Source organism: Prinia subflava, chromosome 15, assembly GCF_021018805.1.
Source record: "Prinia subflava isolate CZ2003 ecotype Zambia chromosome 15, Cam_Psub_1.2, whole genome shotgun sequence".
Taxonomy (NCBI): domain Eukaryota; kingdom Metazoa; phylum Chordata; class Aves; order Passeriformes; family Cisticolidae; genus Prinia; species Prinia subflava.
This window is the reverse complement of record NC_086261.1, coordinates 11,655,295-11,682,237: the sequence shown is the minus strand read 5'-3', so window position 1 is coordinate 11,682,237 and position 26,943 is coordinate 11,655,295. Positions and strand designations below refer to the sequence as shown.

Here is a 26,943-nt window from a genome sequence, read left to right as displayed (position 1 = left end):
CAGGGGCGGCGCCAGGGCCGGGGCTGCCCGGCTGCACCTCCGCACCCTCCCGGCGGGGCTGCAGCGCTCCGCTCAAAGCAGGCGCCCTCCCGTCCCGGCGCCGCTCGCTCGGGCCCCACAGGTGCCGCTGTGGCGGCGCTGCTCCCGCGCTGTGACCGCCCCGCCCGGCGCTGAGGGGAGCCCGCCCCTCAGCGGCACCGCCTCCCTCCCTTCCCTGCTGGAGAAGGAAAGGTGCTGCTACAAACCCAAGGGTTTCAACCAAGTCAGCACACACTGAAAAGAGCAAACAAACAAAACCCCGAAGACACAACAAGAATACAGTACTTTAATCATCCAAAAATTGGTAACTGTTTTACAATCTGACAGCATATAGTGCTGATATGCTAAAATACTCAATACCTGTTTCCCCAATGGAAATTTAAATTGAACACTTGCTCGTTTGTAGCTTACAAACGCAGGATCACTCATGCTGTAGAGAGAATTAGGCTATTTCTTTAAAATACAAGAGTAAATAGGTAATTGCTCTGAAACACTGGTTATGTTTCCATGCTTAGCTTGGAACAAACAGAATCAACATATGCAGTCATTTGATTTCTGCATTAAGCAGGAAAAATAATCAGTAAGAAAACCGTATCTCCTTCGGAAAAAAGCCCTTGTGTTTATGGCAACCAAAGTAACACCACTGCTGCACTCACACTCAGTGAAGCCATACGCAGGATCTCCCCACACTCCATGGCATCACCTCACTCCGTTTGTCGAGACTCTTGAAGATTCCTGGCTACAGTCTGAATTTCTTCATTTATTCCAAAAAGGATACACACTGCAGGCACAGAAGTGATTGCTGTTAGCTGTTCCACGCACCATGCCAAAGGTCTTAAAACGATTTGGATGATTAAACCCTTTTGATTGAAAAAATCTGTTTTCCACGCCCGGCCTGTCAGTCACAAGCAGTCAAATTTTTAGCTGTTGTCTACAGACCTAAACCATTTATTGGAGTCCAATACAATAAATTTGTGACAAGACACCTAAGAGCTGCAACTTAATTGGCCCTGCCTTTGATTGGAATATACATAATTAAACAGCCAAACTTGATTTAGTAAAAGCAAGAAAGGGATTTGGGCTATTACGTCCCTAATCCAGCCTTTCAATTTTCTCCTTCATTTTTAAGTAGGAGATAATTGCCTAATCTTTTTAGGTAGTGATACAATAACTCATCATAGAATCCCAATACATGAACAGATTCTGTGAACATGCAGCCCTTCAACAAATGAAGGAAGACATTAGAGTCTGTTTTTTGACACAAAATTATTATGGTGCCTAGCAAATCAAAAGTAAAGTCCAGCTTTAGGCAACTCAGCACATGACATGCTTTGGCCATGTTTATACAGCAGTGTCTGTCTGTAAAAAGACACTTAACTGGTGACAGTATGCATATTGTATTAGAACTATTTCAAAGTTTATTTCAAAATCTAAAAAGTTCTTGAAAATTTACAAAAGCCCAAAGAAAAAAAAGCCCTTTTTGTTACTCATCAGAACACTTCTGATGTTTTTGTGAGGTTACAGTAAGTGTAGTCTTTGGTTTTAACTGAATTAATTCTAATTTCATTTTCAGAGCACATATTTATTTGTAATTCTAATAAAAGGCTGGTTTAGAAACAGGGGGAAAAAAGGTTCTTCCACAAGTATACACCAGTTATATACATCCTCACTGAAGGAACTATAGTTCAAAATTTTCTGTACAGTTGTAGTAAAATTTGAAGGCACCTCCAGAATAAAGTCTGTCTTAAGATCCAAACCAACATTTGCAGCAAATTCCAACGTGGGCACAGTGTCAGGGACTTGCTCTGTTTTTATAGTATATACAACTTGATGAAAAAATCTCAGTCCAGTATGTTTTCTATACATAAATTCTCACCACATTATGATCTTTGGACGAAAACAGTTGTCAGTTGAATTCTCTGTTGTTGTACATACAGCCAAGCTGGCCTGTAGAACATTTTTGTGATCTCAAAGCAAACTAGTACAAGACAGTCCAAACAGACCTACACCAAGAAGCTTCTAGGTTTTCATATTTCCAAGTGTACTGTGATTATGTACAGAAGGTAAAGTGATTCTTGTTGCCTTATTAGTTTGCTTATTGAGCTTTAAACACTTTAATAATGACTATGCCCTAGAGATTTGACACTACATATTGGTTAGTTTTTGCATGTCTTGGGTAGTGTTTCAACATCAACACCGATATAGAATGGAAAAACACTTTCTTGAAAGTGTTACTTCATTATTAAAAACTGTTAGATTTGTATGAAGCACAAGTAGCTTAATGTAATGCAACTTAGGTCAGTGGTTTTAGAGTTAAGGCTGCTTTTCCTATACAGTTATGCAGTATTTTGATTATGAATGTTTACTACTTCTAGAGCAATTGATACTTATGAATGTAGATAACAATTTTTAAACAAAGAATATAAACTAAATAATGGTGATGAACACATGAGATCAGTCTAAAAATGTATCCAATTTAGATATAGAGTAAGACACAGTTATGGGATCTTTTGAAAAAAACTTTAAGGATTTAGGTGTAACATAAAAACTCATTTTGCAAGGCTCCTATTGTTTTTTTCTTTTTCTGCAAGGCTTCCACTTTTGTATTGGTCCCTCTAATCTCTTGGGAGAAGTCCTTAGCCAATTTATTTCTGTTTGGCTTAAAAGGATGTCTTTGAACTGGATCACAGTATCAAGAACTAGTAAAAAACAAAACAGTAGAATTACAAATAACATTGCTGTGAAAGATTTCTCTTCAGTGCATATGAACAAAGCTGAACAGCTCTACATGAGTCCAGCTGCTGGGTGAAGAATCCCTTCTCACTAAGGCATTGTTATCAGGAATATACACACTCTTCCATGTAAATACACAGCCCCAGATTTTCTTACAAACATTTCAGTTGGGTCAGTATCTGCCCAATGATCTTAAAGGTCCTATTCTTTGACTACAGACAATTATACCATTGATTTTCAATTACATTTTTAAATTTTTACATTTAGGAAGCACAGCCAAAGTCTTGAAATACAAAAAAAGTTCTTAAAAAACCCGACCAAAACCTATGGTACAGAGACTGGCACAGTTACTGTGTCTCCATCCATCCCAAAACCGTGCTGCAAACCAGCAGATGATTTTACTGCTTTGCTTTAAAAGGAATGGGGTTTCCAGTCTTTTCCCTTCTAACCCAGGTCAACGTAGTCCACGATTGCCAAAGCCCACGGTGCTGCCCGTGCCCTCCACAGTTCTGGCAGCAGCTTTGCTAATTGTCCCCTTCAACCCTTCTCTTCCGCACTGCAACAAGAGAGGCAAAAAAGAGAAGTTTTGCTGTATTAGCATTTTGACTATTTTCTGTGTTTCTATAACATAAACAGTCACTTTGTCACATGATGTACCTCTAATTAAGGTAGCTAACACATAGCATTATACAGCATTTTAAACTGAGCTTATTGCCTTGTTCACAAACAGTTACAAATACTTCCAAGGAAGAACTTGTAGAAAACATTAATCATCTTATGTCTGATAAGCAGATTTAGCCAGAATTCTTTTTTTACAGTTTTTGCAGTTTTTTAGAGGTGAATTTAATTTACATGGTTTCAAAAGAAACACGAGTTTCACAGTATATCTAAGATAATTTATACACACACAGATGTTAAAATCAACAGCCTAAAGCTTTCCATTTGTTAATAGGAGCATTCAGTTGTCAAAAAATGCAAGAGCAATAACAATCTGTGAATAAAATAACTAAAAGGTCACATGCTATTAAGATTTGAGAATATGCAGTATTGATTGAAGGACTGGAGTTTTCCTCAACATTTGTATTACTTTTGATGTTTTCACACTATCAAATTACGTTTTCCTTTCCTGTGCAGACAAATCAAATGGCACTAAAGGTCTTATAGGACACGTAAAGGACAAAATATGAAGGACATCTCCATTTTGTTTAGAAATGTGAAGCAAGCACATCTATATAAGAAAGTGAATCTGTTCTCAAATCCACTCAATGGAAGGTAGGTGGCAGAAGTTAAGATCTGCTTTCATCAAACTGCAAGAACGGATGAAAAGAATTTCCAGCCCTACACTTCTCCAATCATGCAGTTAGAAGTACACAGACAAAGACCAGGAAAGTGGTACAACACAGGGTGAACAAACAAGCAAAAAGAAGATGTAGAGTGCCTTTTAGAAGGAACGTACAAAGAGAGAAATGAGAGACTTCGCACATCTCGGTCTGAGTGCTCAATACCCAAGTGGGTATTCACAGTAATCTCCTCTGTAGCTTCAGGGCTGGAGAGATGAAAAAGTATTTGCCGAAACTTTTACTCGCATACTCCAGACTAAGAAAGCAAAGGAAAATAGGCAAGATATCAATAGAAGCATAGATTTTGAACAGTCAAGCACTAATAAGAGAAGTAGTGAGAGGGGAAACCTTAGAAAGCTGTGAGACAGCTGAATTATGACAAAAACCCCAACTAGTTTAGAATCCCTTTTGAGAAACAGATATGCAGTGTCTGAGTGACTTTCTTATCTCTCTGTGCTCTATTCCAGTTACTCACCCATATTCTTCAGAGCTGTTCTCCTCTGCTTAAACTTTTATTCACAGGGGAATCAGATCTTTAAACCAAATTCCAGTTTCCTGTGTTATTCCCTCTAATATATTCCTTAACTACTGCTACTATTACTAAACTGCCTGGCCCCTTTTCACACTGATGAGAGGTCACCATAAAGCATCTAAAACCAGAAGACTTAATTAAATAAGATTTTTAAAATGCAGTTCTATTTGAATAGACGGACATTATTTTGTAGTTGAGTGCTTCAAGTATTTGTCATTATTATACAAATGATTGCTCTTCATGTGCTATGTAATTAACCAATTTTCTGCTGATTCATTTAATTAGGATTCTAACTGATGATCTCCAACAAACCTGACTGCAGCAAATAAAGATGCCACTGCTATCAGCTCACTGGTGCAGGAACAGAACCACCCAGGGAGGGATTTCCCAGTCCCAGCCTCTGTACATGATGGTATGCTCAGTTTCCTTGCTCAAGCACTCCCAGTGACACGGGGATACTGGCACTGAACTGGGCATCCTGCACTGTTAATTTCAAGTACTGCTTTTAAAGAAGAAGTTAATCTTATACAACTAAGTGATCAAAACTATTGTCTTCACTCCCTTTGCCACAACTCACATGAAATTTGAATGCTCTTGTTCTAGACTATGCTAAAAATCCTCTGCTCACATACCTGAACATCCCTGCAGTAAAACAGAAAACATCAAGCAACAACAAAAAAGTTGGAGGAAAGCAAAGGAGAAACCTGAAACTGATCTACCAATCTTGTGCTATCCTGGTTTTGTCAAGGGGAATAACCAGACACCTTTAAAGCCTGTGCCACACAGCCATTCAGTTAATTATGACAGGTCTTACCCAAATCATTGTTTTTTGTGATAGCTGCAGCTGCCCTGGCTCGAGGTCCCTGTTGTGTGAAATGGTATCCAAATTTGAGGATCTTGTTGTTTTCTTCAAGCATCTTGGCAATTTCTACTTCTGCAGCTGTGCCCAGCTGCTGCCTCTGTTAAAATAAAAGGTACACAAAGACAACAGAGCTTAGGTGTGTTCATCCTGAAAGAGATCAAAATACTTTCCCCGTATCAGTCAATAAACACTCAGCTTCATTCTAGTTAATCAAATAGGCAGAAGGTCCTAAAATATGTTTGTACACTTTAAAGCACAAGGAAGCACAGAGGTGACCAAGAATCAACCTCAGCTGGATGCTTCTGACAATCTTAAGGACAATTATTGATGGTGTTAAGATAATTAAACATAAAATATTTGAAGAGTTTATCACAAGCTGTCTTCTAAACGTATTCAGTCAATTAGGATTGGCTAGGTTTAGCTATGGTATCACCACCTCACTTACCTGATTATCAATTTTGATCTCTGTCAATGTTTCATTGTCTTTCAGTGCATCAACCAATGCCAGAATTCCAACTCCAGTGATGAAGTTTGATTCTATGTTCAAACTTTTTAATTTTGTGTTTACTCTCAGCATATCTGCAAGAGCCTTTGAATATAAGAAAGCATCATTAAACTTTTGAATTTTGCAGCACAGGACACAGCAATATCCACTTCCACTAACTAGTTCCACGGAAGCAGCAAGTTCAGAGATGCAACTTTGCAAGCTTTCACTCACTGAGACTGAGATGAGTCTTCAGCCAGGCATTATCTACATTCCCTTTTTAAATAGCATTCAGTCAAGAGAGAGCCTTTCTCTTGTTACAAACTAAAAAGCTACACAGAATATTAATTGTCTGAAATTAGCATATTGGACCAATTCCATTTTGTGAGCCTCCACAGCACACAGCAAGCAATGCTGGCTGCTAAGCAAAGGCCAAAGAAAGGGCGTTAGTCAACTGAGAGGAGAATTAGATATGGTTAATTTGCAAACAGGAGATCTGACTCTCAAAATGCTTTTGTCTACAGATTTGGTAGGAAGAGAGAAAATTCAAAGCTCTAAGCATAGTACCAGCATGTATATCTGATGTTATTTCAGAGAAAGGAAGAAAACAGGAATGGCTAACTGCAGAGTTTACTATCAGAAAAACTGTATCCTTTGCTTTTTTTTCTACCAAGTCCCAATACAAAAATACCCAACAAAACCACACCCGAGAAAAAAAGCCATTATAGATTTTTATTACATGTTTAAGTCCTGCTGAAAGGAAACTTTTTAATTGACCGAAATCCGAAGCTTTCAAATGCTTATTTAACAGTCTTTCAAACTAGTTGCTTTTTTTCTAATTTGAATTTAAAACAAGTGCAAAGGATTGTCCTGGCAAAACAATTAGTTTTGTTCTCTCACCTCTTTATTTGTAATTACATAAGGTACTACTTTAATTCAACATAGAAAAAAATGACCTGACAATAAATGATATTTAAGTTTCAATTGTATCAAGCTAGATACTTCGACTAATATTATGCTTCATGCACCAATATTTTAAGCCAATCTTTGGTAGCAGGGAGATAGAGAAACAGATATTTTACAGCTTCAACTAAAACTCTCGTTAGTTGAAAAATATTATGGGTGTTTTTAAGTCCTCAAATGTGCTTCTTGTAAATTAATTTTGAATAAATTATTGGCTGCTGGAATGAACAGCAGGAATTAAACAGGTAGGAAAGAAAGAAAAAAAGGAAGGAGGTTAGCAAAATGAAAAATCAGGGAAAGGGACTGGGAAAAAGAATTCTCCCCTACACATCTGAGGCATTGCTGCATATTAAGTTACTAGCAATCACTTACCAACTTAGATACAAGAAAGGTTTGTTAAAGAAAACATAATTTACAGTGTAGCAGAATAGACATACTTTCATCCCTGAACATTTAAACTGGATTAAATTCAATCCCTCACCATTGCCTTTCCATCCTACCTTCCCTTGCACCCCACTTAAATCCATTATCACGAGTACTTACAACAGCAACAGGGTCATTGCTTCGGGTGGCTGCCAGGCTAAAATTCTTCACATGTGTGTTGGTTTCTAAGGCTTTTGCAAATTCTTTCAGCGTTGGAATTGGTATGTTCTTGAATTAAAAATAGCATTTCACTCTCTTGAGATAGACAAGTTTATCCCCTCCCCTCAACCTCTCCCACTCAGTCTTTTTACAGCAAAATGCCCAATAATATTAACTCCACTGGCCTCCAGCAGTCTCACAGTGAAGTCCTACCCCAAGATGCAATGGCTGTAAGAGTCACCAATTCTATAAAGCAATCATTTTTACAGTATAGTAGCAACGAAGCTTAAAAGGACTAATTTTAAAGAATTAATTAGGGTAGCAAATGTCTCAGTTTATTGTATCAGAAACTTTGATTTGTTGCCTTTTTAGGCAGTTATTTTGGCTGGCATTTACTTGTTACACAATATTCTTAAAGCATGGATTTTATTTCCCCCCTTTAGTAAGGGGAACAAGCAGCCCTGGCTGCTGGCAAGGCTGTCCCTGGTGTCTGCACTGCAGGTCAGGGGCGCTGCAGTTCTGGTTTCTTTCAAGCAAATACACAAAAGCTTGTCACGTGTGAAAACACAACTGTTACACCTAGGAGCAGAAGCTGCCCTAACTTCCACCAGCCCTTTTGTACAAGAATCAGAAAGATGTCAGGCACAAATATCCCCTTGCTTGCAATACAGACTGAGAGCACATTGCGTCATCAAGGACAAAGGATTCAACAAAGTAATTAACTCTATGATAATGAACTGCTGGAACTGCTGCCAGCTTGGCAGCAACAGAAATCTGGGCTGGCAGTGGGAAAGTCTAAGACTTTTTAAATACACATTTGGCAAAAGAAACCAAGATGGCTTATTGGTTTAGCTGCAGGTTCTTACACACACTACAACATTCAGCAGAAAGATTGCTGTACTTAGAATAAGCTTATCATGCTCTCTTAGAGAGTTTTGCAGCTTGAAATGCCTTCTACTGAGAAAAACCAGCATATTTACTGCAGCCTTCAGGTAATTACCTTAATGTTATTTAGATTAACTTCAACAAGACGAGAATCATTATCTTTAATCCTTTGCAGCGTCTCCTCCACATTTGTGGGATTTGGTGGTTCATCAAAAACAGGCAACATTTTTTCACCTTTTACTATATCTGAAAAGTAAGGCATTTAAATGGAATCAAACAGGTTGCACACGTTCATTGTGAATAAATGATACACATACTAAATATTTACTGTATTTAAAGACCATTTCATCAGTCTTTAGATCTCTCCCCCTCCAAAAAAGCATACCATCCTCTCCTGACCATATTTTCATAAAGCTAAATTCTTTTGCAGAAGTCCTCACAGCCTTTTTTGCTTTTTTTCAGAAAGCACATATGAGTTGAATTACAAACACAAATATAATACCTAAGAACCAGCACACATAATGCATGCTTCTGCCTACTTTTGTCACCAAAAAGCAACTTAAATGCAGATGATATTTTATTGTACATGTATTTTAATTCCATTCTTGCCAGAACTCAATTAGCAATGTTACAGGATACACATTTCCAGACTAAGACTTAAGAGTCTAAAAGAATGTTGGTGCAACAGAAAACAGTGAATGCTGTAGTAACTGTGTGCAGTACAGAGAATTGAGTCTTCTAGCCCTTGTGTACACACTTACTTGAGAAGCTGTCTTTGTCAACCCCGTTACTGCTTCCTACTACATCACAGAACTGATTGTTTGTTATCAGGTTGGACATTCCCAGTATTGCTGAAAAAGGAGAAAAAGAAAAAAATAGTTTTTACTGTTACTGACTAATTCAGCTCTGTGCAGGGTTCCTTTAAATAACAAAACCTGATATTTGTACAATAGTTATCAGTACAAAAAGCCATGCAATATCTTAACCATTGGAAAAAGTAGAAAAAATAATTATTTATAGACATTTTAACTGACTTTCACATCTTAGAAAGCTCTCACCTCAGCAAGTTCAAGCAACATTAAAAAGTGCAGCTCAATCACAAAATGAAGCTTTAGGAATACAGGCACATACGAACACATTGTTATACATCTTTCTTGTCTAAATATGTCCCAACTCATTCATCCTTCAAAGAAACCTCACCTGCGAGGTCACCTAATTCTGTGTCTGTGGCACTCGTCAAGGCTTCCTCCAGTTCTGGATCAAGAGAGAATTTTTCTTCTGTGAAAGACTGTACAGGCTTTTGCTTGGGGATAAATATTTTCCCTGGAGTAAACAAAATGGAAAGTCTGATGTTATTTCACAGTTACGTATCTTTCAAATACTATGTACTTAAAGAATACATATTACATTTTGTGAATTCTAGGAGAACCACAGATAAGGGTTCTTCTGTTGTTGCAAGTCAGAGATGAGAAAAGAGCATAAACAGGAATAAATTTTTCAGGAGCCTGGATCATTATTCCAACCTTATTTGTTCCTCCTAAGGATTAGAAAGTAACATATAAACCTCCATTATACATTTTGAAGAGTCTAGAAAGAGTGTAAGAAAGATTTACTATCACTAGAGAATGCTGAGCTTCCTCTCAGGGGAAAAAGGGACCCAGGCAGAACTGGAATCTGAATGTGTCAGAGAAAGAATATCAAAAACTTATCTAAAATCACACACCTGACTATTCACTGCAGTTTTTACACCATACATGATATTTCTGATTTCAGATGTTAACCTCAGTTCTGAAGCAAAAAACCAAAGCTGCTTGAGAAAACCATGGTTTGTGAACAGCACAAAACTTGGTAACAGATTTCTCTGCCAGTGAAACTGTTTTCTAAAATGATACTAAGAAAGGCCATTGAAGATTCAATGGCAAAAGAACCAAGAATAATATTACATTCTGCATCAACTTTTTAGTTATTACAGGCAGGTAATGGGAAAACTTATTTTAGATGACATGAATTAGGCAAAGGTCTCTGCAGTTACCATAATTCCTGCATACACCTTTAGCTGGAAAGTTAGGGTAGGAAATCAGAATATGAGAAAGCCTTTCTAACAGTTCAGCTGTGAATGGTTTAGGACTGGTCCTTCAGAACAAAGGAGTCTTGCACTGGGTAAGAGCCAGCACAGGTAAGGGGTGCTTAGGTTCAGGACAAATTAACATGGCAAACAAAAGCTCTTGTACTGATGCATGTGAGAGAAACTGCTTGCAACTACACAACTGTGAATCAAATCTTAACAGCTATTTAAGGTTGAAGTTTTTCAAACTTTCCAAGCTGCCTGAGCTATCAGCAGAAAGAGCAATAGGAAAGGAGTTCCAACTCCCTTTTGTTATTTCCTGGGCTGGAAGTGGTGTTGATAATCATCCTCTGAAGTCTCTGTCTTAATTCAGGAGCCCACCCTCTCCCATATCCCTAGCTATAAAAAGTATTTCCACAGAGGAATCATCATCATCACAGTTACAGTGATAGTAGATGGAGTTTACAATCACTAAACCCAAAATTGTGTATTCCATATCTTCTCTAAATTCCAGTAGTTTGTGGTCATTTTCCTTTTAAAGAAAGTCAGTGCATTCCCACTAGCACAGATTACAGGGAAGCACATCAGGTTTTTCTCTGACAACACAGTCTGATGATCAAGAGCTGTTGCTAGCAACGTGGTATTTTTGTTCCTGGGTTGCTATCTCTTTGGAAACTTGTATAAATGGTCATTATCCATATTTAGAAGCAGAAAATAATCCTCCTTACATAACTGTATTGATTCCAAACAGTAGTTAAGTGCAGCTGACATGCATTACCACCCATACCTCAGCTTTGATGGACAGTGCAAAAGAAACTTTTGGTGATCCAGAATTAAAAGAAAACCTTCATAAATTGAAGGCTCACGTAGCAATTGTTTCTGGTTGTTTTGATATAAATGATGCATTACATTTCTATCATTTTATTTTACCAGCAACACCTACTGGAGAGAGATTAACCTTTAACTTAAACTGTAGTTTATAGAAGAGATGCAAGACTGTTTGGCAAGCTTTTCATTAATCCATTAAACACTCTGAGCAGCATACACATGATCTGAAGCCTTTCAGCAGCTCTGTTTGTGTTACTTTCCTTCAGTAATGTGGGCTAGTAAAAAGGTGAGGATTTTGGAGTACAAGGAAGGAAGACAGTGGGAATTGAGCAACTGAGCCTTTGTTCAGCCATCCTATTTGCAGCATCAGTGCAGCAGGAAGAGACCAAGAAAAAGAAATTGATCTCAATTAAAACCAACCTGGCGAAAATGTATTTTAGCCTAGTTCAGCCTTCTGTCTGGTTCATCCCACAGTGCCCACAAAAAAAGAACTACTTTTCCTGATGTTGCTTTTCAATAATTTTTAAATTCATCAGTTAGAAATGTCTGGTTCAAATATTTGCTTCCTAAGAGTAATACTAAACTTATCCATACGTGCCTGACTCTTTAGAAAACCTGAAGAGTGAGAAGTATAATCAGTTTTTAATAAAGCAAAAATGTTAAAAGCCACTGCCCTCCAGAAATGTTCACCGCAGCCAGCTCCAGTCACATGAGCTGGGCCAGGAGCAGTATTTGTTATAAGACTAGTCACACCCTTGTGTACATAATTTCTCATTCATGGCTTCATCTCACCCTAGACCAGAAATCAGAGGTTTACAATGCACATACAAAAGTAAGTCCTTCCCTACTTCTAGCAAGGAATTTACTTCCAGAAGGGTAGGACCCCTGTGTCTCTGGGGACAGTGATCTCACTCAAGGCCTGCTGCCAGTACAGTTCAGCAAGTCCCTTCCCCCTTCCTAATGCAAGCTTTAAATAAAACCAAAACCCACTACACATCTGCACAGCCCATGAGATGTGCAGCTTGCCTGGCCCTCAAGTGGAACATTTCCAAATAGTTGGGATTTGATTACATGAAGGAACATGACAGCTCCTTTTCAGCCAGCCAGGATACTGCAAAGATTCAGCTACACAACATGAAGAGGCAAATTTCAGGGACGCTCACATCATTTCTGTAATAATTATATAGGCAGGTGTTCCATGCCTTTAAGCTAACATTAGATGATGCACATCCAGGATTAAGTCACAGGCCTCCTCTGCTACAGAAGGAGCTTTCAGTTCCAAGTTGCACACAGTCGTATTCTCTACAGGCAGGAACACTGGATGGTGTTTATTGAAGTGCCCTGGGCATTTCCCACACACATTCACAGTACTTCAGGTGGGACTCAGTACCCTGCAGAAATCAGGACTGTTCAGAGGGGCCATGCCCTGCACACTGCTGGTACTATTCTCACACACCCCACACCAACAGGCAGTAGGCAGCCACGCCTTGCACAGCAGAAGGAAGTCTAAAATCTACTTTTGGGGCACTCCATTTGGGGAAACAAATCAAGTGCTACCTGAGAACAACCAAACCCAAGCTTTTCTCATCACTGACTTCATGAAGAAAAGTGAGCAACATCTGATGTATTCCTTACATCTTATGTTCCTTAACCTTTCAATAGTTTGGAAATTTATATAATCCACACTTCATCAATCTCCGGTTCTTACCATGTAACAGACTTAGGTTTATCAATTCACTTGTAAGCATAATTTAATTCTAATGTTTTTAATTCAACTTACAAGCGAGTTCCTCAATGTCTTAGTGCAGAAGCAGAGCTGTTATCTGTTATTACAGGCCACATAGCAGTGAATCAGGAAACTGTTTTGCATTAAGGCTGGAGCATCATGTTATTTTGTACTAGTGCTCTTGTATGGAGAATATCAATTTGACAAGCTGTTTCTGCAAAGCTCCTACAGGATATTAGCTTCACTTCACAACATGTAACACACTTCCTTTAAAGACTTTTAAGTGATTCAATGGCAAACAGAACACAGCATCCCAAATCCAGCTTCAACAGAAGGCAATGGTGATCTAGAGCAACAAGTGAGCAGGTGCCAACAAAAGAGCTTTAGCCAGGTGGCTTCAGTTTCAGTCTGTTTTCTGGGTGACAGAGAAGGGGAAAAACCAAACCAAGCCTAATGCAGAAGTTACATCAACTGCAAATCTACACAGAACAAACACACCCTGGCAGGAATGCAAAGGGAAGAGACAATTAGGAGAGTGCAAAGGCTAGAAATGCAAAGCTTAGTTTACACAATATTGTGCTAATGCCTTGCACTATACAGCACAAAGTACATTACTATCTCAGATATGTTTTTATCTCAGCTGCAATAATTCTCTTCTTCTGCTGTTCCAAGAGAAGGGAGAAGGAGGAGGAGCATTGGTCAGACTCGGTCAGATGAGTGGAACACACTTGAGGGCAACAGCCTTCAGTGCTGAAGCCTTGCTTTACTGTTTGGATGAGAGCTCCTTCTCCTTGCAGTACACCCTGTAAAATCTTTATGACATACACACATACACACATTGAGACAAAAGCTAGTTTTGTTGCAATTATTACCATATTGGTCTCATGAATCTCTTGAACAATGGTTTACTGTATGGTTCAGCACTTAATTGGAACAGAATGTGATTTAAATCATTAAATCATGTTTTAAAAGGAAGTACATTTTTAAGGATGCTTTTAGAAACAAAATCAAGGCACTGGGAAAATGGAACAGTCTATAATTTAGGGATTAAACTCCACATTTCTTTAGCACTGTTCATTTCACCACAGCAGGACACTTTACACTACTTCAGATCTTCCACATGCCATCGCACAAAACAAAAGAGGTTCCAAAGACCTGGAAAAATTACATCATCTACCACTGAAAGAGAAGCAACATTATTTTAATAACATGTTACCCCAAAATTAGGTACTTGGGCCATCTGGAAGAGAGTATTTTACTTCACACTCTAGTAGGAAAACAAGGTTACCAGAATCATTAGGAAGACAGGATATTTAGAATTAACCTAGGGTAAGCTTCTTTAATAAATCTGCAGACCAAATCACCATGCAGGACATCAGTTCTACTAAAACAGAAAAAGGAAAGAGAAGGGTAGATTTTTCTCTTCTTGCTCCACGAAATGAATAATTGAAACAAGTTAGAGCAATGAGACCAGCCAGGGACACAGAAATATTTTAGCAAATTCTGTCCCAAAAAAACCCAGCTGCAGCTCTAATTCATCTCTCTCCTCCCAAAACTTCAGGAACTGAAGGTTATATTTGTCACATTTCTCCTACATTAACAGGAGATTCAAGCAAGATTTTCACCTACCCTTATTCCACAACATGTTAGTGTTTCTCCATAACACGTATTTCTAGATGAAGTGAAAATTATAACCCAGCTTAGTTGTCTGCTGGTCTGTTTTAATATTCATGGAAAGCACATTAAGTACAAGCCCCCTGTAGAAAAAAAAAAAATCCTACACAAGTATTAAGTTGCACCTCATGCCCTTTCCAAGTTCTACATCTAGGTAAATATAATGATGAAGTTATTTACATTTGCCATTTTTGTGCAAAATGGTAACAAATGTGGCAGCAAGTCAAAGCTGAACTTTCATGAGGGGACAAGGTTATCCCTCACCTACTACAACAGGAGCTTGACCTTCTTGCCTCCTGCCCACTCAACAGAGCATCAGTTTGGACACTAAACATTGGTTTCCACATTTTTAGTTTTAATGAAAGTAATCTACATTTCATTTTTCATATTATTTTCTTTTCTCCTATAGCACAAAAATAAATGAAGTCACTAAGTTAGTAACTTAGTAAGAAGTTACTAAATATCAACTTTTTTTTTAACGAGATACAGGAAATTTTACAAACTACACTGGTATGACTCATTGCAACATGCAGACAGACTATTTAGTAATACTTTATTACATAAAGGAAATGACATTTGATCTTTCTTAACCCAGCTCTGCATTACAGCTGGACCCTTCTGTTTCTGTACAAGATTCTCACAGATTTTATCTACCCAAGCAAATATTTTATGTGTGCATGTAGACGTAAGCTGACTTCAGAGAGCCATCTATGTGAAAGAAGCACTAGCAGTCAGCAGAAAATGTAGTATTAGAGCACATCCTCCTCGCCCAGCTCACTCCTGAGGGAGCAGTGCACAGGGTGCAAGGGATTCCCCAATCACCTGTGAGCCCCAAATACACCAAACTCAGTCACCCTCAACCATCAGTCTGTCTCCCACACACACTGGCAAATGTGTCAGGAGAGCGGCAGAAGCCTGGCACAGCCAAACAGAACATGAACAGGTTCTTGGCAGCACAGAGGCACCATGAAGGCACTGCTGCCAGGGGTGCCTCTGCCTTCTACAGTCAGTGCATTGCACTGTCCTTACTTGGAACTCCTACAGGTTCAGTCACCAAACCCTGTTCTCCTGTCAGCAAAGGAGTGTCACAGTTATCTCTCAACACAAAGGGAGGTAACTACAAAATAGGGGAAAAAATGCTCCATGAAGGAAGTCCATGGTACACAGTGCAGCACACTGTAAAGTCACAATCTCTCTGTTGCTTCAAGAAAAAAAGGGAGGCACCAGCATTGCCAGGTAAAACTATCTGGCACAGGCAGAGAAAATGCAAATACCCCCAACAAAATTTTCACCAAACAGACCCCACAATCATATACACAAACTCAGTGGATGAATGAAGACTGAATTCTGAAATAGCAATGATTCACACCAGATAATTAAGTAGAATTAAAGGGTTTCAAACCCATAAGAAAAGAGGGGCCTTCTCATCTTGAGCGGCTGGAATACAACTTAGGGAACAATTTACTGAAGTATTAGTGCAGGTCTGCCCTGCTGCCAGGGAAGGTTCACATGAGCCAGGACTCACAAGCAGTGCTCAAACACTGTGGTGACAGCTAAAAGCTTTTTCCTACACATATGTGCCCTGCACAGGTCTGGGAATGTCTGTGCCTACCAACGGGGCTTTATAAGACACAATAAATTTGCAACTTCTGTTCTGGGTGAAAAAAAAAAAGGAGCTGTTCTTACAGTATTTAAGAAGCACATTCTTTTTCAATTTTCTTCTGAAAAGGAAAATACTTCCCATCAAGTCAATGAAAATACTAGACCCAAAGCAAAAACTTAAAATTCCAGGCTTTAATAATGTGTCCATGGTTTTCAGACCACAAACCACTGCCACATTTCAAAACCCGTGATGTTAACTATATAATTAGTTAGGAGTAACTGCAATCTTATTAAATCTTTCAATAAGGATGCTAGAAAAACACCATGACTGCATACACTACTTGTCTGGCCTTGTCAGCCTACATCATTCAACTGCTATTTCTCTAATCCAACACAGTGTTACAAAGGTTGCTGTCTGCGTTCAGCACAAGGCATAAGCCACAGGCACAATGACAGCATTTGTTGTTATTGACATAAATCAGAGTTAGCTCATACTTTGAGGATACCATGCCCATATGAACTTTGCAATCTATGATCAAATCTCTGAGTTTTATTTCCTTCCTGTGCTAGACACAAAGAGCACACCAGGCCCAGTGGCACAGATGCCTGAACAGGAAGCCTCCTTGCCCTGCACAGCAGCAGCCATTCAGAAATGCTGCGAGTTAAAAGCATTACAGCTGCCAGTGCTTCAATCAAATTTGGTTCATGGCAGTTCTGGCTCGTCCACTTCAGAAGTTCCACAAGCCCTTACACGGGGAAGGGTGGTGTTACCTTTCTTTTCCCTGGTGAAAGGCACATAGTCCTCCCTGTCCTTGTACTCCAGCGCCTGCTTCTCCAGGTACGCCAGGAGCCGCTCCCTGTCGAAGGGGCCCGAGGCCTTCTTGGCCGTCTGGTCCTTCTGCCTGAAGCCCGCAGGCAGCAGCGCGTTCTGCAAAACAAATGCAGCAAAGGACAGCTCAGAAAGTCTGCAGCAGCACCTGCTTGGATTCATTTCCCTCCTCCTCCCTCTCTGCAAGGTTCAGCTCTGATACATCATCTTCTGCAGGCAATCTTTGATCCCCTGCCAACTTCCTTTTTTTGGGGCAGGGAAGGACACAAGGTAATCTAGACATGGAGAATGTAATGAAAATATAGCACACTGCCCTCTCAGTAGATTGAAGCAATTCTTTAAGTACAATAGCTCCCAGCACTCAGTTTGCATTTCTTTGCTAGAATCAGCACTGTTTAAATGAGCACTACTAAATAAAACTCATTTATTTACAGTTTAAACATTCAGCAAGAGACTATTTCCTGTCACTTACATCCATGTGATTTTAAGTCGTTAAGACAACTGACTCTATCGTTATTTTAACACAGAGTATTTCTGGTTTTAACCTAACTCAAGGTGGGATGTTTCTTTGATAACATCAACATATTTCAATTAAAGAGAGAAAAAGAAGGATTATTAGTACAGAATGACCAAGAATGTACATGAATTCTGACTGCCATGAAAGACAACCAGTCCCTTTTGCTAGTTCTCCTCTGTTAAAATATAGTCAAAGGCATTTAAAATATCAGTACTATCTTGCAGTGCAACAAAATAGCTGATCATAGTAGTCTGAACCAATCCCTGAACATCAAGATTAAACTAATCCTGGTTTTATTGAAGCAAAACCAGAGAACCTGAGGTGAAAACACAAGTCTTGGAGTCTGATATTAGCTCCAATATCTGTAGAAGACAACTCAGCTCTTTGTAGCAGAAAGCTGAATTTTCCTTAATCAGTACCCCATGCTGACATAATTCAGGAGCTTAACAATCATTTGTCTTCTCTTCACAAAGTCAGCATGAGGACAGGAATAGATATAAGCTACCAGACACAGGGCCAGGAGTCATTAGGAGAGGTTGGCACCCTCCCACTCCCATCAAACTCCACAGCAGAAATAAAACAAACAGGGATGCAAAAGGGCTGTTAACCAGACAGCACTGGGAACAGGAAAGTTAAACAGGCCTTTCTAAATAAACTTTCTTTTCAAGAACACGAACAACAGCAATTCTTATTTATAAATAAATTCCAGAAATCTCCTCCCAACTATCCCTTCTTATGTTCTCCTTTACTGCAGTTGTGTCCACCTCACAAACAGGAAATAAGCATCACACACGCATATATATCTCTGAGATCATCAGCAGGCTATGAAACAAACTCTGCCCAAAAGTATATTGTACAAAGTCTCAATTTCTTTTAGACTAGTAATGGAACAAATGAAAAAAAAAAAAAACTTCTCTTGGCTAATGCCTACCTCGGGGTCAAGATCATCCAAAACAGTTTCCAGTTGTTTCAGTTCTTCTTCCGAAAGTTTGCCAAGAATTTCATCCTCATCGAGATCTTTGTACTTGTCCAAGTCCTTTCGAAATGGGAGCGTCATGGCTTGGCCAGTAGCAAGTTGCTCCAACACTTCAAAACCCAAGTCTTAACTCTTATCCAGATCTATGAAAACCTTTCAAAAAGAAATAAGCAGAGTTAAGGCAAATATCCCAAACACAAAGCACCTTCATCCTCCACGTGCATCTGTGAAAGGAAAGTTCTGTCACCCAGTATTGGTATCTGTTATTCTCCAGCTGACAAGGAGCACTGGGAAGCTGTGTTTCTTCACTGTCCCACCATGCCCTTGTCCACCAGTAATTAAGCTATATGTAATTAAGCTACATCTATTTTCAGCTCAAAGTCAATAGCCAGTCCTCTTGACAAGAACTCCAAAGCCATATTACCCACCGAGCATGGCAGGTTGGAGGGCAGGAGGGAGGAGACTCTACTATTTAATCCAATTTAATGCCTTCATTTTTTACATATAATGAAGCCAAAAGAAGAGTTAAGATGCGCCACATATATTGTTGCTACAGCAGTTCAAGGGCACTTAAGGATAACTTCACTATAAACAAGGTAATTGGTTATTACTGACTCATATCCCTGCATATTACCTACAGAGGAAACAAAGGAAGTTTGCCTCCAAGTTAATTATAGCACTACCATCGAAGCAACATTCTGTTCTGTCCAAGGAAAATTACAATAGCTTGATGAAAAACATAGGAAATACAGCTCCTAAGTGGCAGCAATCCAGTCAATCCTACTATCAGAAAAAAATTAAAATTAAAAAAAAATTAAGAATAAACTGTGTGACTGATCACTAAATATTATATCTAGAGAAAACCAGAGCCTTTCAAAATGTACTATAATAAAAGTCTATATAGCACTTCTCTCAGAAAAGGAGAGTGCAGGGAGTGTTTTCTCTAACACCCATAATTCTTGAGCATTTGTCTTGGAAAAAACAGTTAATCACAGCAGTGTTCAAGCAGACAAGTTGTTTCCTCTCATTTTTCTGAAAGAAGTTCTAGGATTCTCCTTTTGTTCAGCCCAACTCTTGCTTCAAGTTGACCACACAGACCAAAAAAAGGTAATTGTGATGACCCTCTGTAAGTAAGCAAGAGAGTCCATAAGATTTTTGGGAAGCAATGCTAAATATATACATCCCTGTTCATTAGTCTCCTTAAACCCTTTTTTTGGCTGTATAGAAATACTCAACACAGACCATACTCAGTAAAAATCACTCTTTTTCCAGTAGCCCCTATTCAAGGACAGATGCTCACACCACAAATACAAATGCATTACTTCAAATTTACACATACACTGTCCTTCAAAACCAGATCTATTTAGTCACTCTCTCTGAAGTAGCAGGAAAAGGCAGGCTGTATATACACACATGCTATAGCATGGAATCCTGCACACAGGATTCCTCCACCTCGGTTGTTTACATCCAGAAAGGTCTCCCTGGCTGCCACAGTTACATACGGTGACATTTTAATTCAGAGACATTAAACAGACATGAGCACACAGAGGTTCATCCACACATTCAGTCAAGTGTACCCGTAAAATTAATCTGGATTTAACAATTGCCTTTGCAAGAAAGGTGAATTTCCAGGTCCTATCAACATCTACACCTGAATGAGGAATATATTCAGCTATTTTCAGAATGTCTGCCTTTAAAAAAGTATTGCTGATATAAATACCAGAGCTTTATTGTGAACTACAGTTGACACTGATGGGACTGAAGCTGACCTTTGCAAAGTTCTCTCAAACATAAGGAGGAATTCTCTTTTTTGTGGTAAATTACATCAAAAGAGCTCTGTCTGTCCTCCTCTGAACTAAACCTAGTCATGCTGGAAGAGCCTCGACCTTTTGCAAGAGGCTACAGAGCTAAGGACATTCAAGTTATTGGCTGCAAAAAATGCACAGGGTAGCATACCTGTGTTTTCCTAAGTTCCAAAAGTAATTAAAGGAGTGACTCTGGCCTAGAGAACCACCTCCCACAGTTTTCATAGTCTGTGGTATTTGTTTCTCCAGGGGCAAGCAGCTGATGGACAATTAGCTGCTGCCACACAATCTGCATGTGAACTTCTCACTCCTGGAGCCTTAATGTTCTGCCCCTCCTTACAGTTCAAGCCATTACACAGGATCACAGGAGAAAAACATCTCCTGCAGCTGATCTCACATGGCTCTTCGTGACCAGGCTGTGCCATCCCAGTCCTACATCTAGACACTGCTATTTACCACATTTCTGCATGTCCATTTGCATTCAAATATTAAAAGGTGTATTTTTAACAGGTAATTATAAGGAGCAGAATGGTTAGCAAGCTGCAGAATAATGCTGCCCTTACTCTGAAAGAGAGTAGCACTGCATAACCATACATTATCTTCACATAGACTGTATTTCCTCTCCACTAATTGTCACAAAATGCTGTCATCCAGAATTAATTACTTTTTATTTACTGCATTGGGATGTTTTGTATTGGAAAACTACTCATCCTGTGTAATACATTAATTAATTTTCAGCTCACAGCCCTTAGTCTCACTCATTTGTATATGACCAAAGAAGTCATGTCAGATCCTCAGATACAGGGTTCACACACACAGACAAACACACACAAAAGTGAAAAATAAAGCAGCAGAACAAAAAACCAGAGTCTCTGTAACTGAGGCTTCACTTCAGCAAGAAGAGAATCACATGTGGCCTGGCAAATACAAATTTAAAGAGTTTTGGACATATTTTCTAATTCCTATCAGGGATATTTTTTTTTTAATATGAAAGCATCCTTAATGTGAGACACCTTTAAAATGCATGATGGTAGCACTGGTTAGCATGTCTGCAGTACACTGAGATTGCTTGGCAACGACTCTCAGAAACATTCCCTACAAAAGAAAACACAGCATATACAACACTTGCCTACAACATGCTAAAAATCAGGTTTTAAAACATAGTGTCAGGAATTCTCATTGCCTAAAAAGGGCATAAAGGCCAGCTGAAGCCCTAATCTAATCAAACAAGCCTTTCACCTCCCATTAAACACACTTAGTGCTCTATTTGCTTTCCATCACTCACTGCAGCAGTTCAGCATAGAGACATGCACAACAAACTACAAGCTTTTAGAAGGAGGAGTTATTTGGCCTGTGAATATTTGTAACACATTTTATGTATATATACATACATATATATATATGTGTGTGTGTGATCTTACTGCAAAGTCATGGGCAAAACTGTAACCAGCAATTTTGGCTTTGCAAATACTTTGCTTTTTTTTCATGAGCAGAGCTAGTTTACTTCTAAGCACCGTTCTTAGCTTTACCATGAAAACATTGCGTAAAGGTCCAAAGAGCTAATATTCTTTTTCAGATATATAACTATTACTATATATAACTATAACTATTATATATAACTGTAACTAACACCTCTTATACACAAGTCAAAATATTTTTCTCCCCTCCTCTCTGAAAGTATATTTTTAAATACCAAAAGATTCTAAAAATAGCAAGCTTCCAATTATCTTTCAAAAACTCCACCCCTTGCCCCCTCTGAAATTGTTATATTCAAGAGCACAGTTTCTTGGGATCCAAACAGGAGAAACTCTTTAGATATAACTTGCCCACAGGAAATGACAGTGTTGTTAAAGTCCACTGTAAATGGCTTCCATGACTTGGATTTTAAAATAGAAGCAACATCATGAAAACCAAACTGAGCTGGGTTCGGGCAGCACATTTGCAGAGTTCACTTTAATCTGGTGAGCCTGCTTTCCCCAGCCCCGGGGTGCAGGGGGTCTGCAGGGCTGTGCATTCCTGCACCCCTAGGAATGCTGACACCCCAGACCCTCCAGCTGCGTGGAGGAGCCTCATCTGAGCATTTCCCCAGGGAACCCCTACGATGGCAACAATTCTATTTTCCAGTGTGCAAGATCATACAGAACTGTTCATGAAGAATGTGCTGCACTTGAAAGAGCTATCTTCACTTACCAAAACAAGGAGAAAAATGAGTAAATATCAGTATTACCATAATCCCAGCAGGTTCCTAAGGATATTTTTGTAATGTCTTGTAAGTCTGCTGAAGAGCCCAGTGCTGCCTTTCTTAGCAGAAAGCTTTTGGAAACCCTCCTGAGGCTTCCAAACCCCCAGTCTGGGGCAGGGCACAGGATCGGGGCTGTCCTGCCCCGGGAACGAGCAGACATCCCCCAGCCCAGAGGCTCATAGAGCCAGCAGGTGGCAGTTCATCTTTGCCTACACTTCTCATCAGGGTAAACTGTGTTTTCCAGACAGGAAGACACAACTGTTCTGGGCTATTTCCCTAGAAAAGCAAGCCCAAGGCTTCATTCTGATCAAAGAGACAATTCGCTAAGCTTTATACATGGCAAACTGAGCTTCTCTAACTTCACGTTGGTCCACACAGTGACCCAGGGAGTGGAGGGGGACAGGCAGCTACTGCAGAGTAACTACACAGACCATGAGGATGCTTCCATAATGAAGGAAATCTGAACACATCAGTGTTTCCAGTTCCTGCAAGCTCCTTTCTGTATCAGAGGGCACCTGCAACCAAAGCCCACTTTGCTCTTTTATATATCCTGTGCACATTGACACAGATTGGGACACAGCCCTCTTGCAGACAGGGTGCTCCGAGTGATGGCTAAGCTGCCAAGTTGGCATTGTCCCATAAAAACTTACTCCTGTGTGCCTGCTCCTGAAAACTGGTCACCCACACTGCAGGGGCAGAGGGACATACCCAGTCAGCCCAGGCAAGGGCAAGGGGGACAGGCCAGGAGCCCCAAAGCTGGACCTGGCAAGCTGCACAGGGCATGCAAGTGGCAGCAGCTCAGTGCACCCACAACACTTCCAGGCACGCTCACCAAACTTGCTGCAGGGCAGGTGTTATGATCTCAAATAAATACAAGGCTGGGATAAGATAAAAACCCCAGGTGCCCTGAGAAGTTCTTCTGTCAGGAATCACCACTCCAGCTGTCCATTCTCTCTCCCAACATGCAGAAAGTTACTGACTGGCCAGGATGAGGGATGTTTAAGCATAAATTTTTTCATACAACACCAGAATGTTCTTCGATAGAAACCTGCTGCCCCTTAATATACAGTATCTGCTCCTGGAGGAACTGCCTGCTGGTGTTTTAGTCAAAAAGAAACAGCAGATGCAAGCTACCTACAGAACATTCAGTTATCTTTTATCATTGCAGAAAAGTGGCAAAACTTACAAGCCTGGAACAGAACAGTAGAAGAAATTTAATTCATTCCCATTCTATTACTTCAGGACAACTACTGAGTACAAGTCAGTTTCAAATCCTCCCTTACATCACTGGCTGCCTTTCAAGCTCTCTACACCTGACATCGTAGTTAAACTTTAGTTATGAGTTTTGATCCAATACATTACAGCAAATTTAAAGCACACAGCAACCTCCCTAGCACATCACTTATTTCAACACAACTTGCCCGTCCCCGCAGAGCGCCAGGTTCTCAGAAGAGGCCCCGAAGGCTCCGTGCGCAGCTCTCGGGACAAGCCCTGTGCAGGGGCCCAGGGGAGCTGCGGGAGCTGCCGGCCCGGTGTCGGTGCACGGAGCGCACCCCGCCCCGGAAAGGCATCCCTCCGTCACCGACTGCGGGGACCCGGGTGCAGGGCGAGCCGCGGAAAAAACATGCGGCAAACTGAAACAATCACGGGCACCAGCTCTACGGGCGAAGTTGCCAAAGTCTCCGTTTTCGGGATTCGCAGCAGAGCGGGCGCTGGCTGAACACCCACCCCAGCCCCGCACCGGGCGCGCTCCGCAGCCCCCCCGGCCCCTCAGCCCCGCGCCCGCCGCACGGGAGGCGGCCCGAGCAGGGCCCCGCTGTCGGGCCGACCGCCGCCCCGGCCCGACCTCCCCGCTCTCCGGCACCAGCGCGGCTTCGGCCCCCCGTGAGCCGCCGGGGTCCGGCCGGGTGGGCGTCAACCCAGCCCCGTCTTCCTCCTCCCGCCGGGCTCTCGCCGCGCCGAGGCGGCGGGCGGAGGGCTGTGCCCGCCGGAGCCCGCCCGGCCCCGCCCGACCCCCGGCCCGGTCCCGGCGCGCCGCCGCCGCTCCCCTCACCCGGGCGGCCGCCGGTCCGCGCTCGCCCAGCCCGACCAGCTCCGCCGCGCATGCGCCCCGCGCACGCCGGGAGGCACGGGCCCGCCCGGGCGCAGGCGCGGAGCAGGGCGGCGCCCCGGGAGCGGCGGGGCCTGGACGGGGCTGGCCCCGGCTCCGGTCCCGCTCCGGGCCCCGGTCCCGGCCCAAGTGCGGCCATGGAGGTGCCCAAGGCTAGGTTGGACGGGGCTCTGAGCAATCTAGGCTATAAAAGGTGCCCTTGTCCGGCAGGGCGTTGGATCGAGGGGATCTGTAGGGTCCCCTGTGAGCCCCACCGTGCCTGTGGTGCGTGTGGCAGCCCCTCCCGTGTGTGCTGCCAGCGGGGGCAAAGCGCCGGGGCCGCCCAACTCATGGGTGCCTTTTCGGCCCTCCACGGCCTTGCAGATCTCTCTTGCAGCTTCTTCCTTCCTTTGGCGCCTTCAGGGTCCTCGTCTTCACCTCTGCGCACATTTTGTTTCTTCTCTGCTCAGAACATGCAGCTTCCCGGTCGGGGCAGTCGGACGGGTCACGGCGCAGAGGAGTCCCGGGCCCCGTCACTCCGTGACACACAAAGGGAGCGCTTACGGGGACACAGCGGCTTCTCCCGGGATGAGCTGGGCCAGAGCTCCCTCAGCGCTTCTGCTGACACACAGCAGGTGGAATCCCAGCTCCAGAGTGCCCTATGTGCTGGTGTGTGCCTAATCAACAGGATTTGGTGGACATTTCTACTATCTACTGAACACTAGTACTAAACTAGTGTTAGTCACTAACAATATTCTGTATACAATTTTTTTAAGGTTTATAATGTGACTAGAAGATCTGGACAACAGTGGAAGTTCCACTGGTGCTGAAACAGTGCCCATGCACAGCAAGAGCAGGTGCAGCACGGAGCTCCTCACTGCTGGTCACTGAGCTGAGCACAACAGGAAAAAAAAGCCTCTGACATAATCCTAGACTGATTAAAATGTAATATATTTACTCTCTACAATGCTGATGTGGTAAAAATGAAGCATATTGGTTCAAAGTATATGGCTTGAGACAGAAGTAGCTTCCTGCCTAGGGAATTCACACAGGATGTAGACAGGAAGGATATTGTTGGTAAAGTAGATGATAACAAAAAGTGATGCCTGACCCTCTGTTCTATATATCGTTTATATCTTTTTATGTATGTTTTATATCTTATACATATTTTTTTTTTTTTTTGATGAGTGGCCAAACTCACGTGGAAACAAATTATGACTGAGGAAATCATATTTCTTCCAGTAGCAGCAAACAGGGACATGGTTCAGTCCTGGTTCTCTTGAGACACAACCCTAACACTTTGCCAGCTTTATGTTCTGATGCAAAGGGTTAAGACAAGCACATTCCCGTGAGTTTACACAGCCTTTGGTAGGAGGCCACAGGGGTAGGAGGCCACTACCTACATGTGTGTGGAAATTTTTCCCTTTTCTTGTGGATGCTGCCCTGTGGCCAGCCCAGGGCCCAGCTGCTGCCTGGAGACGAGCTCAAGCACCAACCATCAGAGTCACAATATTCTCAGCCCCATCTGCAGGAGCCCACACTGTCTGACATGCTCTGCCCAGCATCTGGGACCACCTCTGCCAGGGCTTTGTTTCTCAAGTAGACCATTAAGACAGTTTAGACATATCCCAAATGATGCAATTCCCTGGGGACTGACTGTAGGAAAGAAAAAAGTGATACAAGAAACAAACCCAGTGGATACTGGTCAGCTCCAGAAGGCCTTTGTCTGACCTTGGACCTCTGACTCCTTAAAGAGAGAAATTCAGTGCTGAAGAAGTTATTGTGCAGATCCATTCATTGAGAAGGAGGTGGAACAGAAAGGTCTTCACCATTCACAGACCCTGTAAAGAGAGGAGCATCTCTTGGATCCTATCTGAGGTGCAAACCACTTTGAATGGGACAATGTAAAAAAAGGTGGGGATTTTGCCAAAATCTCCTCGTTTTCATCCCAGAACATCTCAGCAGAGCTGGGGCAGGTGGAGGAGAACCACATCTCTGTGGATGGAGCAGAGTCACGTTGCCTTTACTCCAGGGTGTCTCCAGGGCAGTGTGACCCAACCTAAGGCACCTCTGAGCAGGCTGCCTGGAGCAGAGCAGGGATGCACAGCTCTGTAAGGGGGCACAGAAGATGGAGAGGTGCTGGGGTAGTACCCCAGGCTCAGTAGGGGTC

General features: G+C 41.6%; 2 protein-coding genes across 6 annotated transcripts; one reads left to right on the top strand and one right to left on the bottom strand.

Moving 5' to 3' along the window:
* Positions 1–303: 303 nt before the first annotated feature.
* LOC134558762 (tropomodulin-3) lies at positions 304–24,846 on the bottom strand. Its single transcript, XM_063412954.1, has 10 exons — positions 24,736–24,846; positions 18,593–18,789; positions 17,087–17,243; positions 9,621–9,743; positions 9,182–9,271; positions 8,536–8,666; positions 7,497–7,604; positions 5,952–6,095; positions 5,459–5,603; positions 304–3,328 (listed from the first exon to the last, which is right to left on the bottom strand). Exons 2-10 carry the CDS (start codon positions 18,716–18,718, stop codon positions 3,297–3,299), a joined length of 1,056 nt encoding a protein of 351 aa, XP_063269024.1. The 5' UTR covers positions 18,719–18,789; positions 24,736–24,846; the 3' UTR covers positions 304–3,296.
* On the top strand, positions 24,758–25,890 carry LOC134558763 (ubiquitin-conjugating enzyme E2 Q1-like). Of its 5 annotated transcripts, none has more exons than XM_063412959.1 (3): positions 24,758–24,937; positions 25,244–25,442; positions 25,550–25,890. In XM_063412959.1, the coding sequence occupies exons 1-3, from the start codon at positions 24,788–24,790 to the stop codon at positions 25,555–25,557; spliced, it is 357 nt and encodes a 118-aa protein (XP_063269029.1). In that variant the 5' UTR covers positions 24,758–24,787; the 3' UTR covers positions 25,558–25,890. The 5 variants fall into 5 exon arrangements, 4 of the variants coding, with proteins under 4 accessions (XP_063269029.1, XP_063269027.1, XP_063269026.1 ...); XM_063412957.1 differs by having other exon boundaries at positions 24,758–24,951; positions 25,550–25,886; XM_063412956.1 differs by having other exon boundaries at positions 24,758–24,987; positions 25,550–25,879.
* The last annotated feature ends 1,053 nt before the right edge of the window (positions 25,891–26,943 follow it).

What these genes read in the sequence shown, in the direction of transcription:
- LOC134558763 (XM_063412955.1), top strand. Translation starts at nt 24,788, where the DNA reads ATGCGCCCCGCGCACGCCGGGAGGCACGGGCCCGCCCGGGCGCAGGCG.
- LOC134558762 (XM_063412954.1), bottom strand. Translation starts at nt 18,718, where the DNA reads ATGACGCTCCCATTTCGAAAGGACTTGGACAAGTACAAAGATCTCGAT. An exon ending in TTTCACCAGGGAAAAGAAAG is followed by an intron (nt 9,744 to 17,086) that starts GTAACACCACCC and finishes TGTTTACTCCAG; the next exon opens with GGAAAATATTTATCCCCAAG. An exon ending in TTAATCTAAATAACATTAAG is followed by an intron (nt 7,605 to 8,535) that starts GTAATTACCTGA and finishes TTTTAATTCAAG; the next exon opens with AACATACCAATTCCAACGCT.